General features: G+C 48.5%; 3 protein-coding genes across 9 annotated transcripts in view; 2 read left to right on the forward strand and 1 right to left on the reverse strand.

The window, feature by feature from the left end:
• Positions 1 to 17707, forward strand: part of ICE1 (interactor of little elongation complex ELL subunit 1) — a 524149-nt gene that overhangs the window by 257002 nt on the left and 249440 nt on the right. The window lies entirely within an intron of this gene.
• SNAPC4 (small nuclear RNA activating complex polypeptide 4) overlaps positions 1 to 17707 on the reverse strand; it is a 179504-nt gene that overhangs the window by 152506 nt on the left and 9291 nt on the right. For all 6 annotated transcript variants that reach the window (XR_010986396.2, XM_068131218.2, XM_068131220.2 and 3 more), the window contains exons 6-8: positions 6771 to 6852; positions 5180 to 5284; positions 2115 to 2187 (exon numbers count right to left, since the gene is read on the reverse strand). Coding sequence is in view for 5 of the 6 variants with exons in the window: in XM_068131218.2 (XP_067987319.2) it covers positions 2115 to 2187; positions 5180 to 5284; positions 6771 to 6852 (260 nt within the window). In the remaining variant the exon portion in view is untranslated. The remainder of the gene's footprint in view (positions 1 to 2114; positions 2188 to 5179; positions 5285 to 6770; positions 6853 to 17707) is intronic.
• The window catches only part of AHCY (adenosylhomocysteinase), a gene marked incomplete at its 3' end in the record, with an annotated part of 390713 nt that overhangs the window by 34972 nt on the left and 338034 nt on the right, over positions 1 to 17707 (forward strand).

Raw genomic sequence — 17707 nt, forward strand, 5'->3', positions numbered from 1 at the left:
TTCAACCAATCAGAGAGCAGCGAGCTATCGCGTGTGCCGAACGTGGCGAACACACTCTGCCTCGGATGGCACATTTGAGAGCGTATTCATTTATTTCACGTTTGCAAACTATGTTGCCGCTATGTTGGCGTTAAACTATGTTTTAAAACTAATAAAAACCATTTCATCTAAATAGAGGGGGGGGGGGATTGTCACTGTACTCGCAAGCCGTTCGCCGTTCGCTTTGGCGTTGCGAATGGACCAACACATTTCATGGACCAAACCATTTCATGTAAAGCGTTCGCCGTTCGCTTTGGCGTTGCGAATGGACCAAAACATTTCATGCACCAAACCATTTCATGTAAATAGAGGGGGGGATATAATTTTAGATATAGATATAGTACGGGCATGCCCTAGTATATATAGATATATAGTCACCTCGGAGACATGCTGAATGGAGAAGGTGGATCAGACTCGGCAACGGTTGCTGGAGTGAGATGTGCATGGAAGAAGTTTCGGGAACTGAGTGGCGTGCTGATGAGGAGGGGAGTGTTGTTGAAACTGAAGGGAAAGGTGTATGCTGCATGTGTGAGAAGTGTTCTGATTTATGGGAGCGAGACATGGGTAATGAACGTAGAGCAGCAACGAAGGCTGGAAAGGGTGGAAATGTGAATGGTTCGGTGGATGTGCGGAGTATCGTTGAGAGAGAGGAAGACAAATGATGAATTGCGAAAGATGATGGGAATAGAGCCTGTGATGGATGCTGTGAAGAGGAACAGGTTGAGATGGTTTGGTCATGTGTTGAGGAAGGATGAAAGTGACTGGTTGAGAAGAGTGATGGAAATGAATGTAGAAGGAAGTAGAGGATGGGGAAGACCGAGAAAGACTTGGCTAAAGATGGTCGAAGAAGAAATGCAGGCAAGGGGGTTAACAAGGGGAGATGCAGAAAATAGGGCAAAATGGAGAAGATTGCCATGGGGACTGCAAGGCTAACCCCCGCTCTAGCAGGGAAAATGGCCTTAAAATGCCTGTTGTTGTTTGTTGATAACTTGAGAATGGCTGAAGGGATCGTTGTCAAACTTGGTGCAGGTATGTATAATGAGGTAAAGATGAACGGATTAAAATTTAGGGCCAAGAGGTCAAGGGTCATGTCAGGTAAAAATGTCATAACTTGAGAACAGCTGAATGGTTTAATGCAAACTTGGTACAAGTATTATAATGATGTAATAATGTAGGCAGATGCATATCGGTCGTCGTCGTGACGTCGTAGAGTGTCGTTCTAGTTACCCTCGCCTGAGGAAAGGGTATTGCATTTGAGTCCGTTGGTTTGTTTGTCTGTTTGTCCACACAGAATAAATATGATTTTCTCTGCAACCGTTGGTCCGATTGACAGGAAATTTTCACCATTGGTGCAACTCCACCTGCAAAAAAATTTTTTATGATATTTATGACGTCATCGGTCACGTGGTTTGGCCGCCATCTTAGAAAAACCGAAAAAAACTGCACCTCTATATCTCCGAAAGTGCTGAATAGAAAAAATTGAGACATAGACCTCCATGGGGAATAAAATACGTTAATGATGATTTCACAGGTGCCTCCTGTGAAACCGCTCCTAACCTAACCTAACCCCCGCTCTAGCAGGGAAAATGGCCTTTAAAATGCATGTTGTTGCCTCCATTATGACATCATAATTCGACAAGTACAAAATTTCATCCGATCAAGATTAAATTTCTTGAGCATAATCTAGGAATAAATTGGTGGAGAAAAAAATGATGATGACGTCATCGGTCACGTGCTTCGGCCGCCATATTTGTTTTAACACAAAAGCCTTAAAAACCAATGAAAACACATCCTGGCGAGGGTTTGCAATCTCCAATTCCTCTTTCTTGTTTAAAATGTTTTTAAAACTTAAGTGTGTATATATGTGTGTGCGCATGTATATATATTATATATATATATATATATATATATATATATATATATATCATTCTATACAACTATTAATAATTCTATAAAAATGAACATTTATATTGAATGAAACTTGGAGAGAATAAAACGTTTTTTCAACGTCAAAACATCTAGTGAAAATTTACTGCGGTTGATAAATGTTTTGATTGCTCACTATCTGTACTCACATCTACATTAGCGATTTTTTCCCAATCATGAGGTTCTTCTCGCCCACCAAGCAATTCCCTATCTGGCAAGGCCCTGTGAACAAGAGAATAAAACCATGTATGTTGAGCACAGACATTCAAAACAAAATGTGACAACCACAGTGGTAATGAAAGTGAGAACAAAAAATATGAACGTTGGCTTGAGATTGCAACACAACACCACTTAAATAGATTTAAGGAAGAAGTTGCATTGGGAACACAGACGGCGGTGTTTTGGGAAACACTGACTTTTGATGCCAAAATGTAATCAGTTTATCTTCGCATCATAATATATACTTTTACCAAGTTTGGTCAAAATCCATCACTGGTTCACAAGTTAGCACAACATATTCTTTACTTAAAGGGACCTCTGACCTTTGACGTCTTGACCCAAAAATCCAATCAATGCATCCTTGCATCATAATGCCAAATGCCTCAACTCTGTGTTTGCCTCAAAATCTTGCGTCCCAAAGCCATCTCTCTGTTCCCACCTTACCCAGTCGAACCCAACTGCTCCTCGACTCTGTGTCCTTCTCTCCTGACAAGGTGGAGAATTTTTTGTCAAACCTCGACTCTGATTCTGCAACTGGACCAGACGGCATCAGCCCACGGGTCCAGAAACCTGCTCTGCCACTCTTTCTCACCCTCTCTCTGTTCTTTTCACCCTCTCGTTTGCTCAAGGTCATCTGCCAGCATCTTGGAAATCAGAAAACATTACCGCTTTACACAAAAAGGTGCAAAAACAGATCCTTGCAACTACAGACCAAACAGCCTACTCCCAATTATCAGCAAAGTCATGGAATCCATCATTGCTTCGGATATCAAATCCTTCCTCTTCTCCAATGGCTTGATCTCCGATCATCAATTTGGATTCAGACCAGGTCATCCTACTCTGGACATGTTGCTTCTGCTGCGTCAACAATGGATGGAGGTCCTCAATGCCAAACAGGAAATCAGAGCTGTCTCCCTTGACATATCACGTGCCTTCGATACGGTCTGGCACCCAGCTCTGCTCACCAAACTCTCCCCCTATGGTATCCATGGAAACCGCTGAATGGCTCTGCGGGGAGATCATTACACGCATGGCTTGCGGACTTCCTCTCTGGTCGTAGTCAACGTGTGGCCCTGAATGGACTCTCTCATCTCCCCTTCCTGTTCTGGCTGGAATTCCCCAAGGTAGTGTTCTGGCTGGAATTCCCCAAGGTAGTGTTCTGGGCCCTGTGCTATTTCTGTTCTTCATCAATGATCTCTCTCCTAGCCTGGCATTGGCTTAGCGGTTAGGGTGCCGGCTTGGGATCCTAGGATCCTGGGTTCGAATTCCGGTCGATCGCTGAATTAACGCCAGGGGGGTTGACTCAGCCTGTCATCCTTCCGAGGTCGGCAAATTGATTACCATCTTGCTGGGATGAATGATCACGGTGTGTACCCCGATTCAGAATAGGCACACTGTATCCCTGCGCATCATAAGAGCGTGACCAAGGGTTGGTGTCAGGAAGGGCATCCGGCCATAAAAACATTGCCTCAAACAGGGAACCATGATTGTCATGGGGCCCGCAAGGCTAACCCCCGCCCTAGCGGGGAAAAATGGCCTTAAAACGATCATTCATTCATTCATTCATCAATAATCTCTCCGACTCTCTGGAAAATCCTCTCTATCTCGCTGATGACTCCACTCTCTGCCACTCCATGCCTCATCCCTCAGATCGGCAGTCTGCAGCCTCCTCACTCTCTGCAGACCTGGACAAAATCACAGACTGGTCAAACAAGTGGAACATTTCTTTCAATCCTGACAAATCTCACACTCTTACGACGTCTCTCCGAAAAGACAGACTGGACAACCCTCCCATCCACTTTCTGAATAATCCTCTCCAAGAAGTTCTGTCACTCAAGCTTTTGGGTCTCACTATCTGCAATGATCTTTCTTGGGAAAACCACATTTCCAAGCTGGCCACCAAAGCCAGTCGCCGACTGGGCATGCTCCGTTGTGCGAAGACCTTCCTTGGCACACCTGAGCTCCTCACCACATACAAGGCTTTCATCCGCAGCTCAATGGAATACTGTTCCTCCCTCTGGGCCGGTGCTCCTGCCTCACACCTCGCTCGGCTTCACGCTGTTGAAACCAAAGCTTTCAGAATCATTGGAATCTCCTGCGATGAAGCTAATTCCGAGGGCCTTTCACTCACTCACCGCAGGCAGGTTGGTGGTCTTTCTGTCTTCGACAGACTCCTCTCCAGCCTTGCTCCCCCAGCTCTCTCTGTGCTCTGTCCCCCAAATATTCCTACAGGTCGCACAAGATCTGCTGGCAACCCTCTTATGGTTAAACTGCCAAAATCTAGGCTCTCTGCTCACCTTCACTCTTTCATTCCCCTTTTCTCCCGCCTCTGGAACAAACTCCCCCACTCCCTTCAATCACACTCCTCCCTCCAGGTCTTTAAAACAGCTGTTCACCACCATCTCTTATCTTCCCCCATCCTAAACCTTGATCTTTTCTACCCCCACTAATTCACCCCAGATCCACTTTTTTGAAATACCAACTTCTTTCCTGGAAGTCCTTGCAGTGTCCATATGTTTTATACTTCTCCCACCTCCCCCAAGCCCTCTCCCTCCAACAGATCTCTCGATGTCCCTGCTCTCAAATGTTGTGTTTGTGTCCTTCCCCCTCTCTCCTCATCTTGTCTACCGCTCCCCTTATTATATACTTTGTGTGTCTGTTTGATTTTTTGTGTGCGAAATGTTAGCTCTTTCACGATTCTCGATCCTGTATACAAAAAAAAACAAAAAAAAAAACACCGTTGGTGGTAGGAAGAGCATCCGGCCAAAAAACATTGCTTCAAAAAGGTGACCACGGTGCCCGAAAAAGGCCAACCCCTGCTCTGTGGGGAAAAATGGCCTCTAAAGGTGGTTCTATACTATGGAGAGCAGTTATAGACATCACAACAAAAACAGAATCGGAAATTGATAAGATACAATTAAAAATGCATCAATGACACAATCAATAGCCTGGCAATCAGCAGTCATTTCAACAATGTTGAACAATGAAGACTCACTTTATGGTTTCCACTTCGGCCTTCAGTTTCTCAATCTGCTGACACAGACTCAGTGCCTCATTATCGTCTTTACTTTGAGTCAGCTTGTGTTCCAGGCGTTCCATTCTGATGAGCAATATACAAGCACATTAGGAACATAATCTTAAAACACAACATCATCGATTCGACATGTTAGTATCACAAAAACCTTAAACGAAGCAACAACATAATTAGTGTTGATAATTGCTGATCCATTGAACTGACGAGTAAGGGGCAACAATAAACTGTACTTCATAATCAACTTGGGAAACATGAGCATTTCTATAAATACCGGTACCTATAATTTCGCAGATTCTACAAGGTCATACATTTGTCGCTTTCAAAACCCTTTGTCATGCACTATGCTAGATCAAGTGTAAGGACCTGTCAGTAAGAAAAATAGGCTATAAGTGTACACATAAAAAGGGGTGATCACAGCAAGTCCATAGGATATCAACTACCAGCTAGGCCTACTCAGACATGCTTTGCCATGTGATCGGTTCTGCTGATACGGCACAAAACAAAATATGGCTAAATTAGACAGCAGGAGATCATTACACATTTGAAGAAACATAGCACCATTGTAAAGAATGGAAATACAGTGCATTCAGAAAGTATTCAGACCCCTTCACTTTTTTCACATTTTGTTATGTTGCAGCCTTAAGCTGAAATCGTTTAAATTCATTTTTTCCCTCATCAATCTACACTTAATACCCCACAATGACAAAGAGAAAACAGGATTTTAGAAAGTTTTGCAAATTTATTAAAATTAAAAAACTGAAATATCACATTGACATAAGTATTCAGACCCTTTGCTATGACACTTGAAATTTAGCTCAGGTGCCTCCCATTTCTCTTGATCATCTTTGAGATGTTTCTGCACCTTGATTGGAGTCCACCTGTGGTAAATTCAATTGATTGGACATGATTTGGAAAGGCACACACCTGTCTATATAAGGTCTCACGGCTGACAATGCATATCGGAGCAAAAACCAAGCCATGAGGTCGAAGGAACTACCTGCAGAGCTCAGAGACAGGATTGTGTCGAGGCACAGATCTGGGGAAGCCTACAAAAAATCTCTGCTGCATTGAAGGTTCCCAAGAGCACAGTGGCCTCCATAGTTCTTAAATGGAAGAGGTTTGGAACAACCAGGACTCTTCCGAGAGCTGTCCGCCCGGCCAAACTGAGCAATCGGGGGAGAAGGGCCTTGGTAAAAGAGGTGACCAAGAACCCGATGGTCACTCTGGCTGAGCTCCAGAGATCCTGTGTGGAGATGGGAGAAACTTCCAGAAGGACAACCATCACTGCAACACTCCACCGACCTGGGCTTTATGACAGAGTGGCCAGACGGAAGCCTCTCCTCAGTGAAAGACACATGAAAGCCCGCTTGGAGTTTGCAAAAAAAGCACTTAAAGGACTCTCGGACTGTGAGAAACAAGATTCTGTGGTCTGATGAAACCAAGATTTAACTGTTTGGCTTCCGTCTGGCCACTCTGAAGGATGAGGCATTGACTATAGATACAATTATATTTACAAATTACAAGGTATACTTAAAGGCAACAATTTTTTCACCTGTTCAAAAATGGTTTCATACGTTGATACAACGAGTCACTCATTACCGCTTCTTGAATCAGCTTCTTTTCTTTTTCGGTCCCTGGAACGAATTCCACATTGTCATTTCAAATATAAAGCAAAGTAACATCGCACAACATAATAAAATATCATGGAACAATGCTGTCTGTAATGAAGGCCTGATGTGGTTGACTTATTTTAGTTCATCTTCATATCTAATTGTATATATCCTCTGTTGCCCATTTCCAGCTATTTAAAATTAATAATATTCTTATATTAACAAAAAGGTATAGGAAAAAAGCACCGAGTAGGATTGAACAATACTTTATAACAAGCGTTACGCCTCGGTCCCCCGTCGGTGAAGTGATGTGACTTGACAAAGTGGAAGACGCAGAAAACATGCCATGATTATCTATCCATGATTGGATATCATGACTATCTCCTCTCCTTCTCCCTCCTTTGTGCTTTGAATATTTCCCTATTGATTCTTCTTTTTTTGCAATTGTTTTTATGTTTTGCTATGCATTATGTTTTGCACTCTGTCAAAGCGTCTTTGGGCTTCCTGAAAAGCGCTATATAAAATAAATGCATTATTATTATTATTATTATGATATGATGTTTCGCTCACAAGGTTCAGACATACATGGCGGCGGCCATCTTGGATTTTGACGTGGGTTGCACCCACACACCAAATTCGAATGCGGTTCTTCGCTTACGCATGCCCACACACACGCACGTACGGGAAAACCATAGTCCCCCTTTCGCTCCGCGGTGCGACGGGGGACAATTATGAACAAATATGGCACAAAGCATACAACTACAATGATGAAGACATGACACTTTCATCAATTGTACACACACACACACACACACACACACACACACACACACACACACACACACACACACACACACACACACACACACACACACACACACACACACACACACACACACACACACACACACAGACACACACACACACACACACACACACACACACACACACCTAGAGAGTCGTAGAACACGATACTCCTTCGGGAATTTGGTGCCATTTTCCACAGTGTCTATTACATCACCCCAACGTTACATTAGTTCTTCATGCCTGTTGTATGTGTCCATTACGACGTCCTTAAAAAACAGTAAGGTTCCCGTTTGGAATGATTTTAAATTTAAAGCCAGACAGGCAGGCAGCCTGACTAAAAATATTGTCATGTGCGATTGGGACGACTTTAGAGAAAGTACGGGAAACCGGAAGACTTGTCTCTCTATTCCTGTTCCGATTCGTGTTCAAAACTTAACATTCAATTTAAATAAGCTGTTCGTCGATCATAAATATGATTAAGCAGAACTGTTTGTCCGTCCGTCCACCTGTCCGTCCCCGGAATATTCCCTCAGCTTTAGGGGCTAGCCCCACTAAACTTTCTGTGGAACCTTTTAGGGTCCCAGCGGGTGTCCTAAGGTGGGTTGGAGGTTTCATAAATTTCTCAATACAATTATGATTTTGAGTTTCCACCCGTACGAAACTGCGCCCTCTCCGTATGTTAAAACATTCGCAGTTTCGCCATTTACCGTACTAGGGCATGCCCGTACTATATATAAGCTAGGACGTGCCCGTACGTGGGTGCCCGTTCCTTGTCAAAAAAAAAAAAAAAAAAAAATTTGTGTAGGGGTGTGTGTGTGTAAACATCCTAGGGCGTGCCCGTACGTGGGTGCAAAAAAACATGCGTGCAAACAACAACAACAAAAAAAAACTTTGAAACCACGTGGCAGTAACGACCACAGAACCCCCCCCCCCCCCCCCCTATATTTACATGAATGGTTTGGTCCATTCGCAACGACCACAGAACCCCCCCCTCTATTTACATGCAATGGTTTGGTCCAAAGCGAACGGCTTGCAGTGTTTGGTAAAGAAATCGCCATAGCTCGGTAAGTACTTGTCCGATTAATATGAAACCTTGAAAAGGCACATCCTCGGGTCCCCAGCAATATACCTGGCAAGTTTAAAGTATATCGGACCCGTGGTTGTCGAGAAACAGCGGTCACAGACAAACATACACACATACACACATACACACAGAGATTAATGGAATTATAGATAGATGTGGAAACATTCGCTGGCTTGGTGATATCTCCACACAAATTGAGATTTTGCTTTTCCACCCATGCAACGCTAATTTTCCTCCACGTGTAAACACGTTCGCAGCTTCGGCAATTTCTCAGTACAATTGAGATTCTCGGTGTCCACCCGTGAAATGCCACAATTTTTTGCGTGTAAACACATTCGCAGATCCATAACCATGGTCATTGTTATCGGCTTCATAATCATCATTAAAGATGCATTGATTTTACACATTACTACTGCAACAATTTTGAAGCCAGCCCCACCAAATGTATGTGCAACTTTTGGGGTCTCTGCACATGTCCGACAGTGGGTAGGAGTTTTCACAAAATTTCTCAAAGCATTTTTTTTTATTAGATGTTGGGCTTCCACTCGTGCATAGGATTACCTCGCAAGTAAACTGATAAGACAGACCGACATGAACCAATACTTTGCGTGCATGGGGTAAATATAAAAGAGTGAGGTGTGTGTGTCTGTGTCTGTCTGTCTGTGTCTGTCTGTCTGTCTGTCTGTCTGTCTGTCTGTCTGTCTGTGTGTCTGTGTCTGTGTCTGTGTCTGTGTCTGTCTGTGTATGTGTCTGTATGTGTCTGTATGTCTGTGTATGTGTCTGTATGTCTATGTATGTATGTCTGTATGTCTGTGTATGTGTATGTGTATGTGTGCGTCTGTGTGCGTGTGCGTCTGTGTGCGTGTGCGTCTGTGTGCGTGTGCGTCTGTGTGCGTGTGCGTCTGTGTGCGTGTGCGTCTGTGTGCGTGTGCGTCTGTGTGCGTGTGCGTCTGTGTGCGTGTGCGTCTGTGTGCGTGTGCGTCTGTGTGCGTGTGCGTCTGTGTGCGTGTGCGTCTGTGTGCGTGTGCGTCTGTGTGCGTGTGCGTCTGTGTGCGTGTGCGTCTGTGTGCGTGTGCGTCTGTGTGCGTGTGCGTCTGTGTGCGTGTGCGTCTGTGTGCGTGTGCGTCTGTGTGCGTGTGCGTCTGTGTGCGTGTGCGTCTGTGTGCGTGTGCGTCTGTGTGCGTGTGCGTCTGTGTGCGTGTGCGTGTGCGTGCGCGTCTGTCCACGTGTGCGTGTGCGTCCGTGTGGGTGTGCGTGCGCGTCTGTCCACGTGTGCGCGCGCGTCTGTCCACGTGTGCGCGCGCGTCTGTCCACGTGTGCGCGCGCGTCTGTCCACGTGTGCGCGCGCGTCTGTCCACGTGTGCGCGCGCGTCTGTCCACGTGTGCGCGCGCGTCTGTCCACGTGTGCGCGCGCGTCTGTCCACGTGTGCGCGCGCGTCTGTCCACGTGTGCGCGCGCGTCTGTCCACGTGTGCGCGCGCGTCTGTCCACGTGTGCGCGCGCGTCTGTCCACGTGTGCGCGCGCGTCTGTCCACGTGTGCGCGCGCGTCTGTCCACGTGTGCGCGCGCGTCTGTCCACGTGTGCGCGCGCGTCTGTCCACGTGTGCGCGCGCGTCTGTCCACGTGTGCGCGCGCGTCTGTCCACGTGTGCGCGCGCGTCTGTCCACGTGTGCGCGCGCGTCTGTCCACGTGTGCGCGCGCGTCTGTCCACGTGTGCGCGCGCGTCTGTCCACGTGTGCGCGCGCGTCTGTCCACGTGTGCGCGCGCGTCTGTCCACGTGTGCGCGCGCGTCTGTCCACGTGTGCGCGCGCGTCTGTCCACGTGTGCGCGCGCGTCTGTCCACGTGTGCGCGCGCGTCTGTCCACGTGTGCGCGCGCGTCTGTCCACGTGTGCGCGCGCGTCTGTCCACGTGTGCGCGCGCGTCTGTCCACGTGTGCGCGCGCGTCTGTCCACGTGTGCGCGCGCGTCTGTCCACGTGTGCGCGCGCGTCTGTCCACGTGTGCGCGCGCGTCTGTCCACGTGTGCGCGCGCGTCTGTCCACGTGTGCGCGCGCGTCTGTCCACGTGTGCGCGCGCGTCTGTCCACGTGTGCGCGCGCGTCTGTCCACGTGTGCGTGCGCGTCTGTCCACGTGTGCGTGCGCGTCTGTCCACGTGTGCGTGCGCGTCTGTCCACGTGTGCGTGCGCGTCTGTCCACGTGTGCGTGCGCGTCTGTCCACGTGTGCGTGCGCGTCTGTCCACGTGTGCGTGCGCGTCTGTCCACGTGTGCGTGCGCGTCTGTCCACGTGTGCGTGCGCGTCTGTCCACGTGTGCGTGCGCGTCTGTCCACGTGTGCGTGCGCGTCTGTCCACGTGTGCGTGCGCGTCTGTCCACGTGTGCGTGGGCGTCTGTCCACGTGTGCGTGGGCGTCTGTCCACGTGTGCGTGTGCGTCTGTCCACGTGTGCGTGTGCGTCTGTCCACGTGTGCGTGTGCGTCTGTCCACGTGTGCGTGTGCGTCTGTCCACGTGTGTGTGCGTCTGTCCACGTGTGTGTGCGTCTGTCCACGTGTGTGTGCGTCTGTCCACGTGTGCGTGTGCGTCTGTCCACGTGTGCGTGTGCGTCTGTCCACGTGTGCGTGTGCGTCTGTCCACGTGTATGTGCGTCTGTCCACGTGTGTGTGCGTCTGTCCACGTGTGTGTGCGTCTGTCCACGTGTGTGTGCGTCTGTGCATGCCTGTGCGCGTGCCTGTGTGTGTGCGTGCCTGTGTGTGTGCGTGTCTGCGTGCGCGAGTGCCTGTGTGCGTGCCTGTGTGTCTGCGTGCGCGTGTCTGCGTGCGCGCGTGTCTGTGTACGTGTCTATGTGAAAAGTATTCTTTGATTTCCACACAATTCCACATTCCCTAAACAATCTCCACCAAATTTTGCAAATGTGCTGGGTGTCAGAGCATACAAATTGTTTGGTATTTCAACTATAGAGCAACCCCCATATAGATGGCCATGTGAAAAAGATATTCGAAATGTTTTGTTGTCAGAGTTTAGGAATATGGATCAAAATCGCTTGCTTTAAAATTTTCACAGGGTGTATATTTCGATAAGTTAGCTAAGGTGGTAACCTTTTTTTATGCCTCCACCGACGAAGTCGCCGGAGACATTATGTTTTCAGGTTGTCCGTTCGGCCGTCCGTGATAGGTTTTCGTTACCGCGGTAACTTGAGAACGGCTGAAGGAATCTTAGTCAAACTTGGTGCAGGTATGTATGATGAGGTAAAGAGGAACTGATTAGATTTTGGGGTCATGAGGTCAAATGCCAACGGTCAGAGGTAATGTTATGTAAAAGTCCTGTTACTGCGACAACTTGTGAACCAGTGATGGGATTCTGACCAAATTTGGTACAGTTATGTAGAATGATGTAAAGATGAACCGATTCGATTTTGCAGTCAAGAGGTCAAAGGTCAAAGTCTGTAATAGGTCTATAACTTGAGAACAGCTAAAGGGATCCAATTCAAACTTGATACAGATATGTATCATGATGTAGAGATTAAATGATTAGATTTTGGTGTCTCAAGATCAAAGGCCAAAGGTCAGAGGTCATGTCATGTAAAAATGCGAAAACTTATGAAGAGCTGAAGGGATTGAAATTAAAACTGGGTGCAGGTATGTATAATGACGTAAACATGAGGTAAATCAAGAGGTAAAACGAAGAGGTAAACGTAAAAATCAAGAGGTAAAAGGTCAAAGGTCATGCCAGGTAAAATGTGATAACTTGAGAACAGCTGAATGGATTTAAATCAAACTTGGTACAAGTATTGTAATGATGTAATAATGTGGGCAGAGGCATATCAGTGGACGTCGTGACGTCGAAGAGTGCCGTTCTCGTTTATCTACGTCTTCTTTCACCCTTGAGTGACAGGTCATTAAATAAGCAGTACAATTAACTTTAAAATGATGTGTCGGTGTGCTTGTACTATTTTTGAGTTTTAAATAATAAGCGAGGTTTGCGAGGTCCAGCGATTCCTTCGCCAATCTTACCAATTGTTGTAATGTCACAATTAACAGTTGTTTTCACATCTGATACCATATTTGATGATCAAAGCTCACATCTCAACAATTATTATCGGTATCTGAGCTGATATTTGAAAAGAAATTGGGCTTTTTACATAAAATAAAGCATTGTATATATGGATCTCCCTCAGAAATGGCGACATGTGGTGTCTCGTGTGTTTACAAGTTATTAATTGCGAGAATGCCTGTTTAACGTGATCCTATAAAGTTTCGTCACGATTAACCTTGGGAGCTTAGAGGAGTAAGGTCACAATCACCCGTTGCTTCACTGAATATGGAGAAGTTGGGAGCATAGCCCTCCATAAATAGATAGGGTTGAACACTCAGTTATAAGACTCAGTAATCTACTATAAATGGATGAGGTGCAAGACTCGGTAATCTACTATAAATGGATGAGGTGTGTGTGTGTGTGTGTGTGTGTGTGTGTGTGTGTGTGTGTGTGTGTGTGTGTGTGTGTGTGTGTGTGTGTGTGTGTGTGTGTGTGTGTGTGTGTGTGTGTGTGTGTGTGTGTGTGGCTTGTTTTTAAGTGGAGTTCTATTGGAACTGTCTGATGTGGAAAATGATACACCGAAGTGATCATTATGATCTCCTGAGTTGATAAAGCTAATTAACTCCAAAGAATCCGGAAGAATTCCCATGTTTCTAAACACGCGGCATGGTAAGGTGTACAGAGCAGTTTAACAGGTCCTTCCATGGCATGGCATTCCAATTACAAAATAAATAACAAAAACAATGATAACATTGTAACAAAGCATTAATTAATACTAATAATATTAACAACAATAATAATTAGTATAATTTGGCAATAATGATAACAAACTGATAATCCCCCACACTCCCCCACTCTGATCCAATCCAATGTTACAAGGCTGTGAAGGCCAATGAAAATTTGGTCCATTGGACCAACAGTCCGACTTTCTTTTCTCTTTTTTTTTTTTTTCAGATTTCACTCGAGATTTTGACTGTTATTTAATCCACCAGCTCCAATTCTCAAATCTGAAGACGGGTTTCAATTATAAACTTTAATTAGTCCATGAGAGTACATCATGGTTCCAAGGTAATTCACATTTGAATAGGCCGAAAGAAAATGACGAGTACTCAATTTGCGTTCTCAAAGTACTCAAACGAGTACCGAAAGACTCCTGCGAGTTGAAGTTGGGCTCAACAAGTAGGCTATCAGCTAGGGGGGTCAACCGGTACCAAATTGAGGGAGTAAGGCTAATAATGATTTTTGACAAGGTTTTTGTGGTGAAAATGGATCAAAGTTGAACCCAGGTGTGACGCTCACTTAAACCACTGGGCGGTGTCTATAAGACCTCGGGACGTCCGCGACTCGAAGCCACTCCTGCGACTTTATACAATAAACCACCGTTTAGAGGCCATTTTTCCCCGCAAAGCGGGGGTTGGCCTTTTCGGGGACCGTGGTAGTTGTTGTTTTTTGGTCCCCTTTTTGAAGCAATGTTTTACGGCCGGATGCCCTTCCTGACGCCAACCCTTTTTGCCGCCTTCAACGACAAACAGGGAATTACCAGTGAACTGGTACTCAATTAGCCGACCTCGGAAGGATGACAGGCTGAGTCAACCCCCCTGGCATTAATTCGGCGATCGACCGAGATTCGAACCCAGGATCCTAGGATCCTAAGCCGGCACCCTAGCCGCTAGCCCAACACCAGGGATCAGCGACTTTATACAATGACATGTAGAATTGAATGGTATGTACCCACTTATATTCTAGGCTTGCTTGCATTGACTGATATATCCAATCTTTCTCATATGATGCCTTGATCCTGACATATATATTGCATGGTGTATTTTACAGGATGATGTCACGATCTTATTGAAATTAAACCTATCTAAGGGACGAGTTGTGGATTTGGTTGATTTTCACAACACTTAATTTCAATAATGATCTTCGGGAATGGCGGGACACGAGTCTGGCGATGGCCGGATGAACGCGAATCACAGACGAGCGTTCCCGACATTCTCCGCGCTCCTGCGAGGCCCACCTCGGAGAAGAATGACCGGCGGAGGACCCGTCGAGCTAGCTCCAGCTACGGAGCTCCGACTACTCTCGCTGCCGGTCTGCCTCGAAAGGACCGGATGCGATGGGGACCTCGCAAGCCTTTTGCGGGACCGCGTCATCAAAAGGCGAACTGCTCTCCTGAGGCCCGAACGCCGGAGCAGGCATGACGGACTCCGGCAAGACGCCTGGAGAACGATGCTACTGGGCAACGTCCTGCGGCCGAAACCCTGTCGGAACGACGGACCCGCTTGGAGCCGACGGCCTACCCGACCAACTGATTTGCGTGCCTCGGCCCGAGATGAGATGTCCACGCGAGTGTTCACGACACCCTTGACTGTCATGCCGCGCTCGGAAGCACCTCCACGCGCGAATCGCGCGCGCGGCACCCGTCGCGTGCACTGCTCTGTGAGGCCTACGATTCCGATCGCTGCTCGGAATCACCTCCTCCTACACGACGCCGCACGCTGCACCCGTCGCGTGCACTACTCTGTGCCCGACCGAACGCTGCTCGGAAGCACCTCCCCGCGCGAATCGCGCGCGCTGCACCCGTCGCGTGCACTACTCTGTGAGGCCTACGATTCCGATCGCTGCTCGGAATCACCTCCTCCTACACGAAGCCACGCTGCGCCCAACGCGGGCACCACTCTGCGAGGCCGGCGATTCCAATCGCTGCACGTCGGAATCACCTCCTCCCACGCGAAGACACGCTGCGCCCAACGCAGGCACCACTCTGCGAGGCCGGCGATTCCAATCGCTGCACGTCGGAATCACCTCCTACGCGCGAATCGCGCGCTGCCCCATCGCGGGCACAACCCGATCAATCGCTGCTCGGTGGAATCACCTCCTACGCGCAAATCGCGCACTGCGCCCTTCGCGGGCACCACTCTGCGAGGCCGGCGATTCTGATCGCGGCTCGTCAAAATCCCACCTACATGTGGCTACTCAACGAGGCCGGCGAACTCCGCTGCCTGGAATCACCTCAATGGAGGCTCGCTTGGCACCATACGAGGACTCGCCGCAGCACGGATGAGTTTCTAAGGACGTCGAGCGGGACCTTCATAGCCTTTCACGACACTCGGGCTCATGCTTATGATAGATGATCGTATATCATGTGTATTCTATATGACTAACTATGTCTAAAACTCCGGACAAAACACGGCCCGAAAGCTAAACAAACGAGACGCTACTTCAGGTCGTGATATGTATTCGATCCTTTGACCCGACAGCTAAACAAACGAGACGCTACTTCAGGTCGTGATATGTATTCGATCCTTTGACCCGACAGCTAAACAAACGAGACGCTACTTCAGGTCGTGATATGTATTCGATCCTTTGACCCGACAGCTAAACAAACGAGATGCTACTTCAGGTCGTGCAGTTTATCGCTGCCAAGCATGCGCGCCCACTCGACTCGGCGTGCTCGCCCTCTCGACTCGGCGTGCTCGCCCTCTCGACTCGGCAAAGCCGCACTGGTTCAAGGGCCGAGCTCAACTTTCGGTTTCCCTCGTACGCGGTGCCCCCTAGATAAGACATTTCACTCGTCGGCCGGGTTCGTATTCCGTACACCAATCTCGAGCCCGCTCGAATGCTGCTGCCCAATGGACGCGAGACTATAGATTTCGGTGTGCTACTTTACTCCGTCTGGGGATACCGCTCAGCTGGAACTCGCCGTCAAACCCGCCCGCACGCGCCCGAACCAATTGATGACGTCATCGACTAAATCACGCGTTTGCTCTACAGCGCCATTAACTGCTTCCCGCGCTAGCGTCATCAGAGTACGTCTACCTGAGTTCGTCTACCTGGGTACCTCTACAGATAGCAGAAATACTCAACCTGACCGCCCCTGCCCGAACGTGCGTGTCATAACGTGGCGGCCTTCGAGGGCGACTAGCCAACATCGAGGATTTATGCCGTTAATCGATAAGGCACGGGGCATTTGGGGGTGCACGGTGACCCCCACGACACGGTAACATTGAGCGTTGCGCCCGACTCCCTCGTCTCCTGAGCAAGCCACGTGGGCACCGGCCCGCCGGATCGCCCTTGACTCTGGGCTTGTTGCTTCTAGGACTGGTCTCTTGGCTCGCCTCCACACATTTCGAGACTGCGAGACGCCTCGCCCGGCCGCTGCCTGATTGCGTTCCCTCTGACCCAGACTGTGAAGGTCGCTCGACTTCGGTGCGCGGTGCGCGGCTGCTATCTCACACTTCACAACAGGGGGGGTGAAAGGGAAGGATGAGTGAGGGGGTGAGATGATGGTCCATCCATCCGGACCATCCTCTCGGTATGTCGATCCATCCATCCGGGCCTTCCTCTCGGTATGTCGATCCATCCATCTGGGCCATCCTCTCGGTATATCCTCTCGGTATGTCGATAGGACGGGCCATGGATGGACCATCATGGATGGCCGATCCCTCCGGGACGTTTTCCATTTCTCGATCTCGACGTTTTCTCAATCCATCCGGGACAATCCCTCCGGGACGGTAGCCGGTATAGCCGGTATCGCCGCATAGTCAATAGGACGGGCCATGGATACAATCCATCCGGGACGTCTCTCGGTAGCCGGTATAGCCGAACGGGCCATGGATGGACAATCCCGTTCTCTCGGTAGCCGGTATAGCCGAACGGGCCATGGATGGACAATCCATCCGGGACGTTCTCTCGGTCGCCGGTACAGCCGGTGGTATAGCCGAACGGGCCCTGGATGGACAATCCCGTTCTCTCGGTAGCCGGTATAGCCGAACGGGCCATGGATGGACAATCCATCCGGGACGTTCTCTCGGTAGCCGGTAGCCGGTATAGCCGATCTTCTCCGATCCTCTGCGCGCTGTGCTGCAGGTCGGGAGATTCTGGGCGCTTCGCTGGGAAGGCGCATTTCGGTCGTTTTGTGCGTCGTCGTAATCTGCCATGCCGGTCGTTCGGGCAGCCTTC

The sequence above is a fragment of the Myxine glutinosa genome, chromosome 11 (assembly GCF_964187855.1).
Source record: "Myxine glutinosa chromosome 11, kmMyxGlut1.1, whole genome shotgun sequence".
In the NCBI taxonomy this organism is placed as follows: Eukaryota; Metazoa; Chordata; class Myxini; order Myxiniformes; family Myxinidae; genus Myxine; species Myxine glutinosa.